General features: G+C 33.8%; 1 protein-coding gene across 10 annotated transcripts in view; it reads right to left on the bottom strand.

The window, feature by feature from the left end:
* Window positions 1–17,223, bottom strand: part of NCOA1 (nuclear receptor coactivator 1) — a 216,921-nt gene that overhangs the window by 111,466 nt on the left and 88,232 nt on the right. For all 10 annotated transcript variants that reach the window (XM_074209970.1, XM_074209969.1, XM_074209972.1 and 7 more), the window contains 2 exons: window positions 11,840–11,945; window positions 4,194–4,360 (listed from right to left, as the gene is read on the bottom strand). In XM_074209970.1, the coding sequence (XP_074066071.1) occupies window positions 4,194–4,360; window positions 11,840–11,928 (256 nt within the window). In that variant the 5' untranslated portion in view covers window positions 11,929–11,945. The remainder of the gene's footprint in view (window positions 1–4,193; window positions 4,361–11,839; window positions 11,946–17,223) is intronic.

The raw sequence follows: 17,223 nt of genomic DNA on the forward strand, positions 1-17,223 counted from the left end.
CTATCAATAAAATCCAATGCAAATTTGATTCCACATTAATTTTACTTTGTGTTCCTCCAGTATCCAACCCATTAATCCCATAGATCTTTCCCATTATTCAATATTAAGTACTTCCCAGGCAACACTTTTAGCCATAGGAAATCAAAATCCTGACTGGTCATATAATGTTCCAGAGCTTCCTTTTGTTGCACAACATGTTTTCCATTTCTTTTTTTGTTTTGTTTTGTTTTGTTTTTAGGTTTTTGCAAGGCAAATTGGGTTAAGTGGCTTGTCCAAGGCCACACAGCTAAATAAATATTAAGTGTCTGAGGGTGGATTTGAACTCAGGTACTCCTGACTCCAGGACTGGTGCTCTATCCACTGCACCACCTAGCTGCCCCATGAACTCTTTTTTAATAGTTTGATGATGGGTCTATATACCTCAAGACTTTTCCCACTCTAATTAATCCACTATTCAACCAGTAAAGTGATTTTCTTAAAGCACAGATGTGTACATGTCACCCCTTGTTTTCCATTTCTTAAAAAAAAAAAGTACTTAATCCCCCAAATCATTACAAAATAATCCTTTATTTATTGCATTAAAAATTCTGGATCATTAGCAAAACAGAGGATAGGCAGGATAAGCAGAAGAAAGTGGGATGATGGGAAATACAAGGTAATCTGAATGCAAAAGGGATGAACTCACCAAAAACATAAGGATAGATTAGATACCAGAATCCTACAATATGTTGATTATAAGAAACATGTATGAAACAGGGGAACAGAGAAAACAAGAGGTTGGAGTAAAATCAGCTGATGTAAAAAGGTCTGGGGTAGCACCATGAGCTCAGATAAAGCAAAGTAAAAATCGACCTAATTAAATGAGATTTTGCTACCAGGCACCACAGACAATAGTAAATATTATAAATAGTAGTAAACAGTAAATATATTCACCGATTGGCAAAGCATGCCAATTTTTAAGCGAAATGGAAGAGGAAATAGTTAAACTACAGAAATAGGATAAAAAGGAAATGAAATAAATAGAAATTTAGTAAAGTTGAATATGATAGATCTCTGAAGAAAACTGAATGAGAAAAGAAATGAGTATAGTTTTTTTCCCAACTGTGCATGAAATTTTCACAAAAATTAGCCATGTATTATGACATTACAATGTCACAACAAATGCAAAAAAGAAAATTTTAAAGAACACTTTTTTTTTTAAGTTTTTGCAAGGCAATTGGGATTAAGTGGCTTGTTCAAGGCCACACAACTAGGTAATTATTAAGTGTTTAAGACTAGATTTGAACCCCTGACACCAGGGCCAGTGCACCAACTAGCTGCCCCAAAAAGAATACTTTTCACGACACATTGCAATAAAAATTAAATTCAATAAGGGGCTGTGGAAGCCTAAAAATCAGTTGCAAACTAGACTTATCCTAAAGAATGGTCCAAAGAACAAATCATAAAAATAATTTTGTTTAAAAATAACAATAATGAGACAACATACCAAAAATCTGGGGATTGTAAAAGTGTAGGAGAAAATTCATCTCTATGTGCATACTTCAATAAAAGGGAGAAAGAAAGATCAATTCATCAGATATGCAACTTAAAAAAAAAACTTCAAAAAGAACAAATTAAAAACAATCCAACCAAATATCAAAATGGAAATAAAAGGAGAAATTAATAAAATTTTAAGTTAAAGTAGGAGCTGGTTTTATTAAACAATAAAATAAAACAGATATACCATTGGCTAATTTGATTTTTAAAAAAGAACCAAAATACTCAGATTAAAAAATGAGAAGGCTAAATGTAGCACTAATAAAAAAATGAAATTAATACAATTATTAGAAGTTATTTTCCTCAATCATATGCCAATAAAACTAAAATCTATGTAAAATACAACACCTGTTCCCATTAAAATCACCAGAAACCATAAGAATGAACCTTTTCCTTAAAGTGTTAAGTAGTATCTATCTAACATGAAGAACAAGATTATCTGTAATGAGAATAAAGCTGAAGCCTTCCCAGCAAGATCAGGGATAAAGCAAGGATGTCCATTATCAACCCCACTATTCAATATGAAGCTATATTTAAAGAAAGGTAAAGAATCAATGAAAAAAGCCATTGAAACCATTGCTTAAGATGAAAGATATAAAATATGCCCACATAAATCATTTTTATAAAATCGTTTATATAAAACTATAATATGAACAAAACTGAACAGCAAAATTTAAACTGATTTAAACTAATTATAGACGATTATAAAATACTTGGGATTCTAACTACTAAGACAAACTCAAGGATTATATGAACACAATTATAAGACACTTTTCACACAAATAAAAAATATATGGAAATAAATGGAAGAGATTTTTCTTGGTGTATTTTGGGTAGAGGGAAGCAGAAGGAACAGTGGTTCCTGTGTTTTCTTTTGTAACATCACTGATATAGAAATGTTTTATGTAACTTCACATGTACAAATGATATCCTATTTCTTGACTTCTTAAAGATAAAATAAGTTAATTTTTTTTACATTTAATTGGGAAATATTTGAGGAAATAAATAAATAAATACAAGTAACCCACAACTATCCCCTCCCCAGGTAAAATAATAACTTCTGTGTCAAGAAGATGAGCCAGTCTAGAGATTGAAGTTCAGGGATTAGAATATAAACTGGCACTTAAATACAAACTTTACTGACAAAAGGGAATTAAAAGAGTAATATGATTCTAAAGTTAAAAATGATATTACAAGGAAATGCTATTCCATGTCATTTCACAATAACTATCACATTAGCTACACAATATCATGGAGAACATTCCCTGAAAGATAACAGCAATTCTGTAAAGTCTGTTATCAACTCCTCTTAGAGTGGGTATTTTACACAAGTGGCAAGAAGTCCAATGGTCTCTCTGTCCCTAAAAAGACTAGTCTAACCTATTACAGAGATTTCACTTTTACCACAAAATTGGCATAACTAATGATTTACTTTTTAAAATAATCGCATGAAAATTGGAGGACATGCTTTTATAGCTATAATTCATCCTTTTTTTTCAAGTCAATTTCAATGCTGGGGATTTCAAAGGTTAAGAAAAATCAAGCTTTTCTTTCCCAACAAATGAAAGAAAAACATTTCTGAAGTATTCAAACTATCATCGATTTTCTCAATCTCTCCTTTTCTATTTACTTTTATTTATTTCATTTTAGGAAAAACATTGTAAACATGGCATCTGTATTTTTAAAAGTTTGAACAAGCTCTTTAAAACTATATTATAGAGCTCTGATATATAAGATTAATTTTAAGTGCTTAGTAGTATTCTTAAAGATAATGAAGCTATCTAGCTTCTTATCAATTTTAACTATAGTCATACTTGTGACAAGAGATATTTATGCCACAACTTTCCTGATTTATAAAATCAGCTTAATGATTTAACATCTTCACTGTCAAAGTATATCATTACACATGTAGAGCAATATTGAATAAAATGCACTTTAAAAATTAAATCACCCTTCAGAATAAAATGTCCTTGCAAGTTGCCTGCAAAATAACAGAGAATTTTCTGTAAATTATAAAAAGAGATTCCTATCTAAATTAAATACTTCTAGGACAAACTAAATTATTTTATGGTATTCCAGTTTTTGAAAAAGTGATATTGTCCCTCCAAACTAATTCCTGCTTAAATACCTTTTGAAAACAATGAGTATCACTAGTAAGCTATTGTATCAAAGAAATCAAAGGAAAAGGATATATATATATATATTCATATATGTATGCTAACAAAACAATGTAAAGAAAACTAGCTTTGAAATATTTAACAATTTTTATCAATTTAATGACCATCCACAATTCCAGAAGATCAATGATAAACCATACTATGTATATACATCTTGTTAAAGATAGGACTCAAGTATGATCAATGTAGAAACTTATTTTCTTGATTATATGTAATGGGTTTGCTTAACTTTTCAACTGCCAGAAAAGGGATAGTTTATGGATAAGATTCCAGAAATGAAAATGCAAATAGAATGAAACATAGATAAGACAGCTTTCAAAGTTACATACTGATTTTATTATATACTTGAAAAAGATAGCAAGAACTAAATAAAAAAGATTCACAGTTTTACATATAATATCCTGTTCTATAATATTTTTTCATCTAGGGTATAAATTCAGAATTTTTTAAAAAGTATTTTTAGAAAAACAACAGTTTTACCTTGTTCCATTCTTTTCATTTGCTGAATCTGATCGACTGTTTTCTTTAAAATCTTGCATTTGTCTGGCTTTACACTCAGGCTATCAATGTCACCAATGTTCGCAGACAGCAACTCAGCCAGCTCTTCTAAATATTTATTTTCTTGTTCCCTGCGTCTCTTTTCAGTGCTGTTGACAAAGAATACTGAATGATTATAATTGCATTGCTATCTACTAAATTTCCTCAGGCATTTGAAAGGCAAATTTTGATGGAGAAAGTCTTAATTTTTTAGACCTCAAAGATATCCTAAAAACCATTTATTTAAATCAGGAATAACAATAGGAACATAAGACCAAAATTATCTAAAATAAAATATAACTTTATTTCTATTAAGCAAGTTATGTGTTCCCTAAAAATATGTGCATAGATTCAACCCAAAGGGAAATAAAAGGTAATCCTTTGACTGTTTTAATATATTTTCTGTTGTCGGTGTACCTCCTTATTCTGTCTGTTTTGTGTTTTCCACGTTTTTGGTTTTATTAAGTCAAAGGAAACCTATAGAAACAGCTAAGTGTTACAGTACAAAGTGAAGTCAGAAAGATCTGAATTAAAATTCGGCCTCACTTACTAGCTGTGTGACCCCTGGGAAAAGTCTTTTAACCTTTGTTTATCCCAGTTTCCTCTACTGTAAAGAGGAATATTAATGCTGCCTAACTTGCATAATTGCTGTGAGGATCAAATGAGATAATATTTGTGAAGTCCTCAGCACAACGCCTACCATAGGTGGTACTATAGAAATGCTTATTAACTCATCCCTCCCCAAATACAAACAAAATTAGAAATTTTACTAACTCTTATTATTAATCAGAAAACTTTATACATAGGGATTGATAGGGTCCTTGCCAGAAATTAAGAAAATGCAGAAAGGCCTTGCCCTAATGCCCTTCCCACTAAAAGCTAGATTTAAATAGCAGGAAACAGTAACTTTATAAGTATTTCAAAAACCAAAATAACAGTCTTCTGCTAAAGATTCTCAAAAACATAATAAATAAAGCTTTACTGATAGTAGTGAAATAAGGTAGAAAGAAAACTGATTTTAGAATTAAAGGAACTGGAATAAAATCCTGATTCTGTTTTTACTACCATGTGTCATTGGCTAGACACAACTTTACTAGGCAATTTCCTTACCCTGAAAATTAGAAAAACTAAATTAGATAATCTCCAACATCCCCTTTGAGGCAGTTAGCTGCTCTCTGGGAGCACCTAGAAGGAAGAATGAATAGAGCAAAGGCTCTGGAGTTCAAATTTGGCCTCAGAAACTTGATAATTACTAGCCCTGTCAACCCCTGGGCAAGTCACTTAACCCCAATTGCCAGAACAAAAAACAAAAAACAAAAAACCTCAGTCAATTACTAGCTGTAAACCTGGGCAAGACCTCTATTTACTTTTAACTCATAGAAGAAGGAAATAACAAACCACTGCAAGTATCCTTGCCAAGAAAAGTCCAAATGGGAACACAAAGAGTCAGAAGTGACTGAGCAACAACAAAAGTTTTCTAAGCTTTCATGATTTTATAACATTGACACTTAAAGTATAATTAATGATTATTAACTTCTTCTAAAATTTAATTTATAGAAAAAAATCAAGTAGCTCCAAAAAACAAAAACCAAGAACATTAACTTAGAATGTAAATTTCTCAGTATGGAAGAACTAGTTTAGAAATTTTAAAATATTTTTGGAAAATGTATTCATTTAGAATTTATTATGTAATATGATCAAAGATGATATCATGCCCCCATTTTCTAATCACTAAGTTTTTCTAATAATTTTGGTTGAAAACTTTGCAAGGATTTTGTGATCCACCACTACAGAATGACAGTGGTTCTAATTTAACACTGTCTAACCTGACCCAGTGACTCTTTTTCTAATCTCAGACCAGAAAGTTTTAATAACTGAAGTGTAATCTGAAGTGGAAGAGCAAATATCTTCTCTTTATTTATTTTCATTCATAATCTTTATATTCTTGAGGATTTCTTTGTTTATATGAATCTGGTTCTTTACTTTAATACTGTAAAATATGTCAATTAGATCTGAAATGCTATGATATTAGATGCATAAATCAAAGAAATATTTTCATCTTTCTAAGGCTTAAAACATTGAAACCCCCTCTAATTGTGGTACATTATTTTTCTAAAAATTATTTTACAATTGTATGTACCTTAATTGCCACTTATTTTATACCTATTTGCACTTTTTAAGTGGCATTTTATCACTTCTCATTTTTATTGGTGAAATATAGGAATACTGAAAATTCTTATAGTATATTTTATATCCTTGCTATTTTACTAAAAGTTCTATTTTTTCATGCTCTTGTAATTTCTAAATTTCATTGAGAGTTTTATAGATTGTCCTGAGACATATTTTAACTTCATGCATGGATTTCATGAAATGCCTTACATTATGAATCCAATTTGCCTTTTCTCTTTTACATTACTGACTCCTTCAAACAAACATTCCATGTTCCAATTAATTTAACTATTTCCAGGTTGCATTCTATCTTTAAAATATAGAATTCAGTAAAATAAAGAACAGGAAGTATGATTTTTTTCCATTTTATTTTGTGTGTGTGTGTGTGTGTGTCTGTCTGTCTGTAGCAGACATGCCTGCAGTATTCAAGAAAATTAAAACTTTCAGACTTTTTTTGTAGCTAAATAGTCTTCTGATTTGGTTTCACACGAGAGAATATTGTTGTTCATTGCTATTCAGTCATTTCACTTGTGTCTGACTCCTCATGGAATTTCTTTCTCCAGATCACTTATAGATTAGGAAACTAAAGCAAACAGGGTTAAGTGATTTGTCCAGTTCAGGCAGCTAGTTAAGTGTCTGAGGTCACATATGAACTCAAATTCTCCTAACTCTAGGCCCAGCACTATAACTACCCTTCCCACCTATTATATATGTTTTTCCAATGCAACAGATCTATGTTGGAGTCATTTTTAAACATTTCCCTCTCAATCTCTCAATCACTAAATTCTGTCCTGTTTTATATTTGCTTGCTCTTTTTCATTTCTGAGATCATAACTTGAGTTTAGGCCCACTATGTAGAGATTACCCTAATTATCTTTCTAATTCACTCTTGTTTTCTCTTTCTCCCTAAATCTGCTGTGCACACTGTCAAATGAATCATTTATTTATTAATACTGATTTTGTCATGTTGCTTCCAGATCCAAAAATCTTTAGTGGTTTGTTAGAGCCTCAGCCTAGAATCCAATTGTCTCAAACCTCTCTTCCAAAGTTCAGTATAAACTGTCTTTGTGTACCTGTCATCTCCTCCTTAAAAGTCTCTATAACAAGGTTCTTTGGATATATCAGGTTCATTTTCCATTATATTCCTTATCTTTTTTCTAAATATGGAATAGTTATTGCTTTTATCAACTAATCCAATCTAATCTATCCTTTGAAGTCCAGTTCACTATCTATCTCCATAGAACTAGACTTGCAAGGGACATTTTACAGATAAAGAAATGAGAATATAAGAGGATAAGTGAATTGTCCAATCTAAGTACTAGAAGCAGGATTTGAACTCAAGCAAATTCACAAACAAACTGATGGTTTCCATCAAAGGCTTGAGGCACTACTCCACTCTGCTGATTTAATATTCTAGTCATGACATCGTCACTTGCTAGTATCACTACTATATGTTCTGCCCCCCATCTTTTAATCCTATGTTGGAAAAATTTTCATTTACATGTTTCTTTTCTCCTATTTAAAATGTAAACTCTTTGAAACCATATATTACATTTATGTTTTATTCCATATAAACATTTAGAAAGTGCTGTTCAGATAGGAGAAACTCAAAAACATAATTAATGGAACTGAAAATAATAAAAAAAAATTTAAGGCATATAAGGGCAAAGACAACAAAATAAAATGAAGTTCACATCCTAGGTGGGTCTGTCCAGCTTTTAGTTTCCTGGAAGGACAGAAGAATGGATTAAAAAAAATGAGAATATGGTAGTATATTTTGCATTTACTCTCCTTTGCTTATCTGGTGTGATTGGTAGGCTACACCAGGGGGAACTTAAATACTTAACAAAGGAATTTATATTTGAACTTAGAGAGTTCAAATGGGAGTCACAGAAGAGTAGAAGAGCAATCCAGTTAATCAGTAACCATGCATTAGGAAAATGGAGGTCAGATTAGATTGAGAAGAGACAAGGCAAGGACACCAATTAGAAAACTATTTGGATAGTCAAAAGGTGAACTGGAAGTGACCTAAGTGGTCAGAGGGAGAGAGAAGAATGGGGAGGAGACAGAAAAGAAGGGGGGGGATAGTAGAATATTGAAAAATTTGTAAATAGCTGGATTATTGGGGATAATGAAATCTGAGAAATTCAGAATCACACCATGTATGTGAATCTGAACCTAAACAATTTAGAAGGATAGTGCTGCACTAGAAAGACAAGGGAAAATTGACAAGTGGAAAGATAATGAATTCTACTTTTTACTCCAATGGAATAAGAAGTGAACAAGAGGAAAGAAATAAAGGGACCTTCAATATAACCAGCTTTTTCTATTTGGTTTGAGAAAGGGAAGAGAGAGATAGAATTATAACTGTGGAAAAAGAAGAGTAGTAAATAGTGAGAAGCCCCTTCTCTCAAGATGGTGGACAAAAACCCAGATCAAAATGAAGAAAGCCTACTACTATCTCAAAACCAATTGGAGGTCATAAAAATGGAGAAACTTAAGTGGTAAAAATCTGCAAAATGTTGAGGTATTACCCTACTGAAAATATGCCTACAAAGCTCCTAAGTTATGACAAAAATCCTGTCAGTCATCACATAAGGAAATTTCAGGCTAGCATCACTCCAGGTAGTTTTGTTTTGTTTTTAAATATTTTATTTATTTAAGGCAATGGGGTTAAGTGACTTGCCCAAGGTCACAAAGCTAGGCAATTATTAAGTATCTGAATCAGAATTTGAACTCAGGTCCTTCTGCCTCCAGGGTCAGCATTCTCTCCAACTGCCACTCCAGGCACAATTTTACTCTGGCTCACTGACTGCCACTGGAACAAGAAGTTGATTAACCTTTCGGGTTAAGGCAGATGGTGCAGTGGATAGAGCACCAGCCTTGGAGTCAGAAGGACAGGACATCAAAACAGATCTCAGATACGTGACACTTACTAGCTGTGTGACCTTGAGCAAGTCACTTAACCCTGTCTCATATCCAGGGCCATCTTCAGTTGTCCTGATTCATATCTAGCCACTGAACTCAGGATGGCTCTGGGAGAAAGTAAGGCTGGTGACTGAGCACAGCACCCCATCACTAAAAATCCAATCTAATACAAGGCATCACCTCCCCTATTGGTATATTCTTTGAGAACGACAAACATCTATCCATTCAGATGTAAAGATTCTGTTTCATATTGACACAGAAAGAGAAATATGAGATTACCAAGAAACACAAGGCTGATAAGAGAAAGTAGTGGATTCTCAGATCCTGCCCAAAATCAAGAAAATTCTTTAACTTCATGGCTACCTACATTCTGAATTCTCTCTCTCCAATGGAATCTATTCTCACACATTATTGTTTTAAATGCCTCGCAGAGAAATCTTATTAAAATATTTGGAATAGCAGGGGAAAAAAAGAGACCAACTTATTTGTAGGAAATAGGAAAAGGGCTGTTAAAAGGAAATTGCTGAAATTTAAAGAGAATAGAACTTTCAGAAATTTCATGCTGGTTTGCTACAATACTGAATGGTGACTGTTCTCCTTATATGACTCACAATTTCAGGCTGAACTTGGCCATGCATTACTTCATTCCTACTTCCCTGTCATCTAATCAACCAACCTGAGGGCTATGGCCCCACTCAACATTCTTGTCTGGAATAATATGGATCTCAGTGGTCATCACTACCTTACATGTTCTGTATCCTTCAATTACACTATAGGTTCCTTTAGAGCAAAGGCTGCCATTGCTTTATGTGACCATGACTGTATCACTTGGTACATTCATACATGGAAAAAAACTATGGGATAAATAGTGCATATTACTTTCCTTTTTACAACCTCTACATTTTAATCAAACTGCTGTTCATTAGGCTCACTCCCACCTCACTGTTACCTCCAAAAATACTTTGGGTATCTTCAAAGCTCAATTCAAGGCATCTAAATGGCATAGTGGAAAAAATTTCAAATCCAACTTCAGACAATCACTAGTTGGGTGACTCTGGTCAAGTCATATAACCTCTGTTTCAGTTTACTCATTTATAATATAGATGATAATACCAGATACTTCCCAAGCTGTAAGGATAATATTTGTAAAGCACTTTGCCTATATCAAAGCACTATATACGTTAGCCATCTTGTCTTGTTTAGGTATATGATTTACAGAGAATAATTCACTGATTCACTAATTAGCAAGCTACTCATTATAACAGCATTCCTTGAGTCTTAGATATAAAAATTAAAACTATAACATGATGTTAAGTTACACAAATTGAAGCATACTGTCAAGATCAAAAGAAATAATTTCTTTGCATATAAAAATACATTTAGAATACCAAATTCAGTTCTATATTTTACATATTAAGGAGAGAAATGACAAACTATAGCATAACCAAAGGTTTTGGAAAACTTTCCATGAGGTATGATTAAAGAAAACAGAGAAGAGAGGGCTTTGGGGAAATATGCAATACAGTCTAAGTATATAAAAGAAGTATTATGAAGAAGATTTATTCTGTGTAACTTCTGGGAACAAAATTAGGAGTGATGAAGTTACACAGACCTCTTGAGTTCCATATAAGAACAATTATATACTTATAAAACAAAGAATGAATAGTTTATCTAAAAAGAAATGGGCATCCTTTTAGATAGAGTTTTGCTTATCACAAAAAATTTTTAAATAGAAGCTAGATAACAATATATTAAAGAACAAATGTTGTGGGACCTATCTCCTGGGTGAACAGGAAATTAAAGTAAATGAGGATTGAAATTCTCATTACTTTAAGATTTTATGATCTTATTCCCCACACATCTCTCATGAGATTTCTCTCCCCCTTCCAAATGTCACCACCAACTCATCCATTGATAATAGAGAATATAAAATGTTACCTTCTACTTCATTAGCAAACAAAAGCCAAGAACAAAGCAATAAAAGAGCTGACATTTAAAAAGAACATTAAAATTTACAAAGTGCTTCATGTGTATTATTCTATGGAATTAGTAGGTATTTCCGGTATTATTGCTAATTTACAGATGAGAAAACAGACTGAGAGTTCGAGTTACTTTTCAATGGCCTTCTAATTGTAAGTCTTAAGAGTCAATATCTGAACACACACCACTTACTTCTTATTCCAAATTTGAATGTTTTCTACTCTACAATGTGTGAACAGACATGCTAATAACTCAATTTCAGCAAATAAAACAAAACTAATAAAAAATGATAAAAATAGATGTTTCAAAAAATACATTAAGTAGAATGGACTATGCAGAAATGAGGTCACCGTAGACAAGAAATACAATGCATCACACTTTTTCAATGTGTTGATTATTGCTGAGCTGTGTTTTCATATTTATTAAAAGGAATAGATCTCTGGAAGGGGTGATTCATTGAGAAACGTAAACAATGTAAAGTAACATGTCAATAAAATTTGAATGGATGTTACCTTGATGCCAGTGTGTCACATGGTGATCCTTTTCTCTTGTGTGAATCTGGGTTAGAAGGGTCTGTCGAACTGTCTCCAAGGCCACTCATGTTGAGCTATTTCACACCTAACAATAAAAATCAAAAGGGAAAACAATAAAAATACTGATTGAAAATACTAATCAAATAATACAAAACTGCTAGATAAAAATGATTGGAGTCTATCAAAAATACCAGATAATCACGGAATATACTACAGTTGAAATAAGCAGTATTACAGTGTGCTACAAAGAACAGGAATTGGGAGACTTTAGTTTAAAATCCTGGCTCTGCCAATGACTAATTAGACAAGTCAAATAACTTAGTCTTGCTTTCTCATTTGTTAAAAAGGAAAAATTAAATCTGTATTTCCCTTAAACTATAGTAAATACATTTTCAAAATTAAACTGATGGTACTCGGCATTAACAAAAACTACTTTTGAAAAATCAATGCAAAAAAACAACAAAAAAACTCAAAAAAAAACCAAAAAGAAAAAGAAAAAAAAGAAAAATCAATGCAATTACAAAATAATCATCACAATGCTTGAAGAAAAAGGAAAAAACTAATAACTTATTACAATGTTTCATTTTGTACAATGGTCACCTTGAATACTCCAAGGAGAACACAATATTTGTCAGGGTATGTCCTGGTGATATTGTCCTAAAGAGGTTTCAAGTATGGTTCTGACAAAAAAAATATGTCTGCTTTCTGAGGACAACATAATTAAACATAGGGAAATTCACCACTAATAAACTGGGCAATTAATGATGGCTTATTTAGTCTTGCCAATCTATTAAAAAAAACTCATCACCCTTGATTCACAGTATACCCACGCCCAACATATATGTCTACTTTCACAAAGATAGTGGCATAGTAGTGGGAAAAGCGGCAGATACTGCCTTAGAATGAATGAAGCATTGTATTTTCTATAAATATTAACAAAACTAGTGGTTTTCCAAATCATTAAGATCATTGTCCAGAGACTAATGAGTAGATAAATTCCTAGAGGAACTGAATCATGTCAATCTCAATCATCTTTGAAGAAGAAAAGAGAAGAAAAGTTTATGTAGTTGGTTTTAACAAGTGTTGAAGTACAATAAAAATAATTTCTTGGGACATATAATAATTTTATACTGCAGTACTCAAGATAAGCATGTAAGATAAGAAAGAGGATGGCCTTAAAAATGATTCACTTGTAAAACATCTGTTATAGGGATTGGCTATACACAGAAATTCAAAGAACTAGGCATGGATATCCTCCAAATTAAAACAACATACACTTTTAATATTCTTTCAGTTAAAGGGGATTACATAAAAGGATAGTTAAAAGAACCAGAAAATTCAGAAATAAAAATGAGAGGGAAAGGGGCAAAACATGTTACATATAATAAGCATCAAATAATATCATAAAAAAGAAAGTTGATTAAATTTTAACAGAAAGATGATGACTAATTTCCAATATAGTAGTCAATTCCAAATTATTATTTTTTTTTTAGCTTTTTTGCAAGGCAATGGGTTTAAGTGGCTTGCCCAAGGCCACACAGCTAGGTAATTATTAAGTGTCTTGAGACCAGATTTGAACTCAGGTACTCCTGACTCCAAGGCTGGTGCTCTATCCACTGCGCCACTTAGCCGCCCCCAAACTATTTTTCTGTGCATAATCAGAGGACAGGACTGTTACATAAAAAAACCAAAATCATGATTAACTTATAAGAATAAAAATAAGACATGACATGCAATTAAATGTTGCTGAAGGAATAAGGCACATTGAAGGAGAAACAGGATGCAGCTGTGCCAGTTAGGTCAAAACACCATCACTACTCCTCAGACTTTATTGAAGATCTTGCCTCAGACTCTAATGGAGATAATACAAAACTATGAGTCCACTCAGCTGTCACTGAAGGAAAAATCACTGTAGAAAGTCGGGCCCAATCATCCTCTTCAGCAATAGCAACTACTGCTGACCAATGGCCAAACAGGCACAAGAGCATAGGAAGTCCAGCACCCCTAAGACCACTGATCCTGCTTCCAGTTCAGCCAGAATAGGTATTGAATGGGGGAAGAGGTACCAACTATCACTACCAATTGCCAACCAATCAATATAACACAAGACAAGCAAGTCAGACCAACTTAAGCACAAGAGATACCAAAGGAGAAATGAGAAACAGTATATGGCCAAGTAAGTCAAATTAAACAACATATTTTGGCCACTATCTCCTCTCAGATTTTGATAGGGATAGCTGCAGAACCTTGAGCCCCAAATCCTTAGAAATAGCAATACTTCTATAACAGCACCCTCAAATATCATCTTGGGAAACATTTGTGGAGGTGCAACCTGGTAACTATTTCTGTTGGTGCTGTCACATATTTTGAAGACCTAGAAAAGAAAGTTCTTCCCACCAAATTCCCTAGCACTGTCAAACAGTTCAAAACAAAAAATAAACTGATTTGATTGGTAAATGGAAATGATATTAAAGAAAAGGAACTACTGATAGTTGTCAATGTAACCTAAAGACTATGGCACCTTTCTATTTGACCTGAAGAAGAAACAATCCATAGAAGTTGACAGCCCTTTTAAAATGTGTGCATACCCTTTGATCCAGCAATATCACCACTGGGTCTATACCCTGAAAAGATTATGAGAAAGGGTAAAAACATCACTTGTACAAAAATATTTATAGCAGCCCTGTTTGTGGTGGCAAAGAATTGGAAATTAAGTAAATGTCCTTCAACTGGGGAATGGCTTAACAAACTGTGGTATATGTATGTCATGGAACACTATAGTTCTATTAGAAACCAGGAGGAATGGGAATTCAGGGAAGCATGGAAGGAGTTGCATGAACTGATGCTGAGTGAGGTCAGCAGAACCAGAAAAACATTTTACACCCTAACAGCAACATGGGGGAGATGGCCAAGCTTGATACACTTGCTCATTCCATCAGTGCAATCAGGAACAATTTTGGCCTATCTGCAATGGATAATACCATCTGTATCCAGAGAAAGAATTGTGGAGTTTGAACAAAGACCAAAGACTATTACCTTCAATTTGGAAAAAAAAAATCCATTATCTTATTATGCAAATTTTCTAACTCTTATACTTTATTTTTCTTCCTGAAGGATATGATTTCTCTCTCATCACATTCAATTGAGATCAATGTATACCATGGGAACAATGTAAAGACTAACAGAATGTCTTCTGTGGGGAAGGGGGGAGGGAAGCAAGAATGGGGGAAAAAATTCTAAAACTCAAAATTAATAAAATCTTTCTAAAAAAAAAGTGAATTCCTTGAGAGCAGGGTCTGTGTTACTTCTTTTTTTCTATTTACCCATATGTCTAAACTCCTAGACCTTTGCATATATTAAAAGCTTAATAAATGCTTTATTTATTCATTTAAGTGAAGCAATTACAACTTGGCCTATTAACTGAAATCAAGAAATGGATAAAACAAAAAAACATGATCATAAATTATTATTTCTCAAGAAGTTAACATTTATCAATTGATTACTAAAAACCAGAAAACCAAAAGGTCAAAGAAATGATCAAGTGCAAACAGAATACTTTCTTACTAAGAGGAGTACTTGAGGGTGGCTAGGTAAGTAATTTGGTTCAGTTTCTAGCCCTTACATGAAGTTCAAAGCAAGATTTCTTCCCCCTCCCAGTGCATCCCATTCCCCAGAGACTGGCAAAGCCTAGCCCCCCCCCCTTAGGGGCCCAGACTGAAAAGGGGTCCGACTGGATAACTTCCCTCAGATTTCAAGGGCAGCCAGTCAGAACAAAGGGATACATGACAGAGAACCTCTGATCTTCCCGTTCTCGGGGAAGGGAGGATGTGGGTAAGAGAGAGCAGAATGGATATGGGCCTGACCCAGGGATTTGCTAAAAAACTTCTCCCCCCAACACAGGGAGAGCAGCAGGTGTGATATAAAGAGGGAAAGGTACTCTGCCAAGTTGAAAGGAAAAGGCTAGGGCTGGTGTCTGACCATTCTCACAGTCACTCCAATGGCACTGGCATATAAGCACATAAAAGCACACAAAGTTACCATGGGGCTAGCAACCCTGCTCAAGGAAACACAGGTTTGTTTCTCTTGCTACTGCTGGTACAGTCACCATCATGAGCCACCCGGAGCCCTCAAATGGTAGGAGTCATAACGATCCTGCAGAGAATTCATCACCTGGTTAGGCAGAACAGCAATCTTGCCAGTCACTTCCTTTAACCCTTCTTTGAACTGGGTAATGGCAGTTGTAGGGAACTTGTTCACCATAGACATGCCAGGGAATGGAATATTTTAGGAGCAGCAAAAAAGGGCAGTTTACCTGGACCATGGAGTGGATTTGTATAAATAAGCTAGAAAGGTAGCTTAGAACTAGGCTGTGAAAGGTTTTAATTTAATGCCAGAGAAATGTATATTTTTTCAGAGAGACTAAAGGGACCTGCAGTCGTTTTTCCAATTGTGGTCAAAACACCCTTTTGGGGCCTTTCCTGGCAGAGATAATGGAATAGTTTGCCATTTACTTCTCCAGCTAATTTTACTAATGAGGACACTAAAGCAAACAGGAGACCTAATGGAGTTTATAAAGGGGAGTAAAATGGCCAGATCTATGCTGTAAAAAAATTCTTTGGTAGCTATGTGGAGAATGAATTGGCCAATATAAACATGTAAAGAAGGGAGACAAATTAAAAGATTACTATAGTAATGTGAGAGATAAATGCCTAAAATACCATGGTAGCTATGTAAGCAGAGAATGTTTTTGGAGGGGACTGTGCTAAGTCACCAGCCTCACTTTCTCCTCTAGAGCTCTCTGGGTTCAGTGCCCAGTAATGAATCAGGACAACTGGAGATATGGGGTAATCAGGGTGAAGGAACTTTTCCAAGGTCACACAGTAAGTGTCAGATATTGTATTCGAACTCCCATCCTCCAGAATCCAACGCCAATGCTTTATCCACTGAGCCACCTAGGTGATATTATAGAGCCAAAATGACAAGACTAAACACCCGCTGGATATGTAAAGTGAGGAAAGAGGTAGGAATCATTGATTGGACTATTCAATGAACACAGAATTTTATGAATGAATTAATAAATTCTAGTTTTTCCCACTTTCTTTAGTAACAAATATAAACTCCTCCAATTAGTATTTCAAGCTTTTCACAAACAGGTCCCATCCTATCTTTCCAATTCTACTATATAAAATACTCTCTTCCAAGTATTTGACACAGTGTAGCCAAACTGACTTTTTTTTGTTTCTCACAGGACACTGCGTCTCTGAACTCTGCTATAATGTTCACTGGTTCACGGCCCTCATGCCTGAAATGTTCTCCTTTTAACTTCTGCTTCTTAAAATCACAGATTGGTTAAAATGACAAAA

Source organism: Macrotis lagotis, chromosome 1 (assembly GCF_037893015.1).
Source record: "Macrotis lagotis isolate mMagLag1 chromosome 1, bilby.v1.9.chrom.fasta, whole genome shotgun sequence".
Taxonomy (NCBI): Eukaryota; Metazoa; Chordata; class Mammalia; order Peramelemorphia; family Peramelidae; genus Macrotis; species Macrotis lagotis.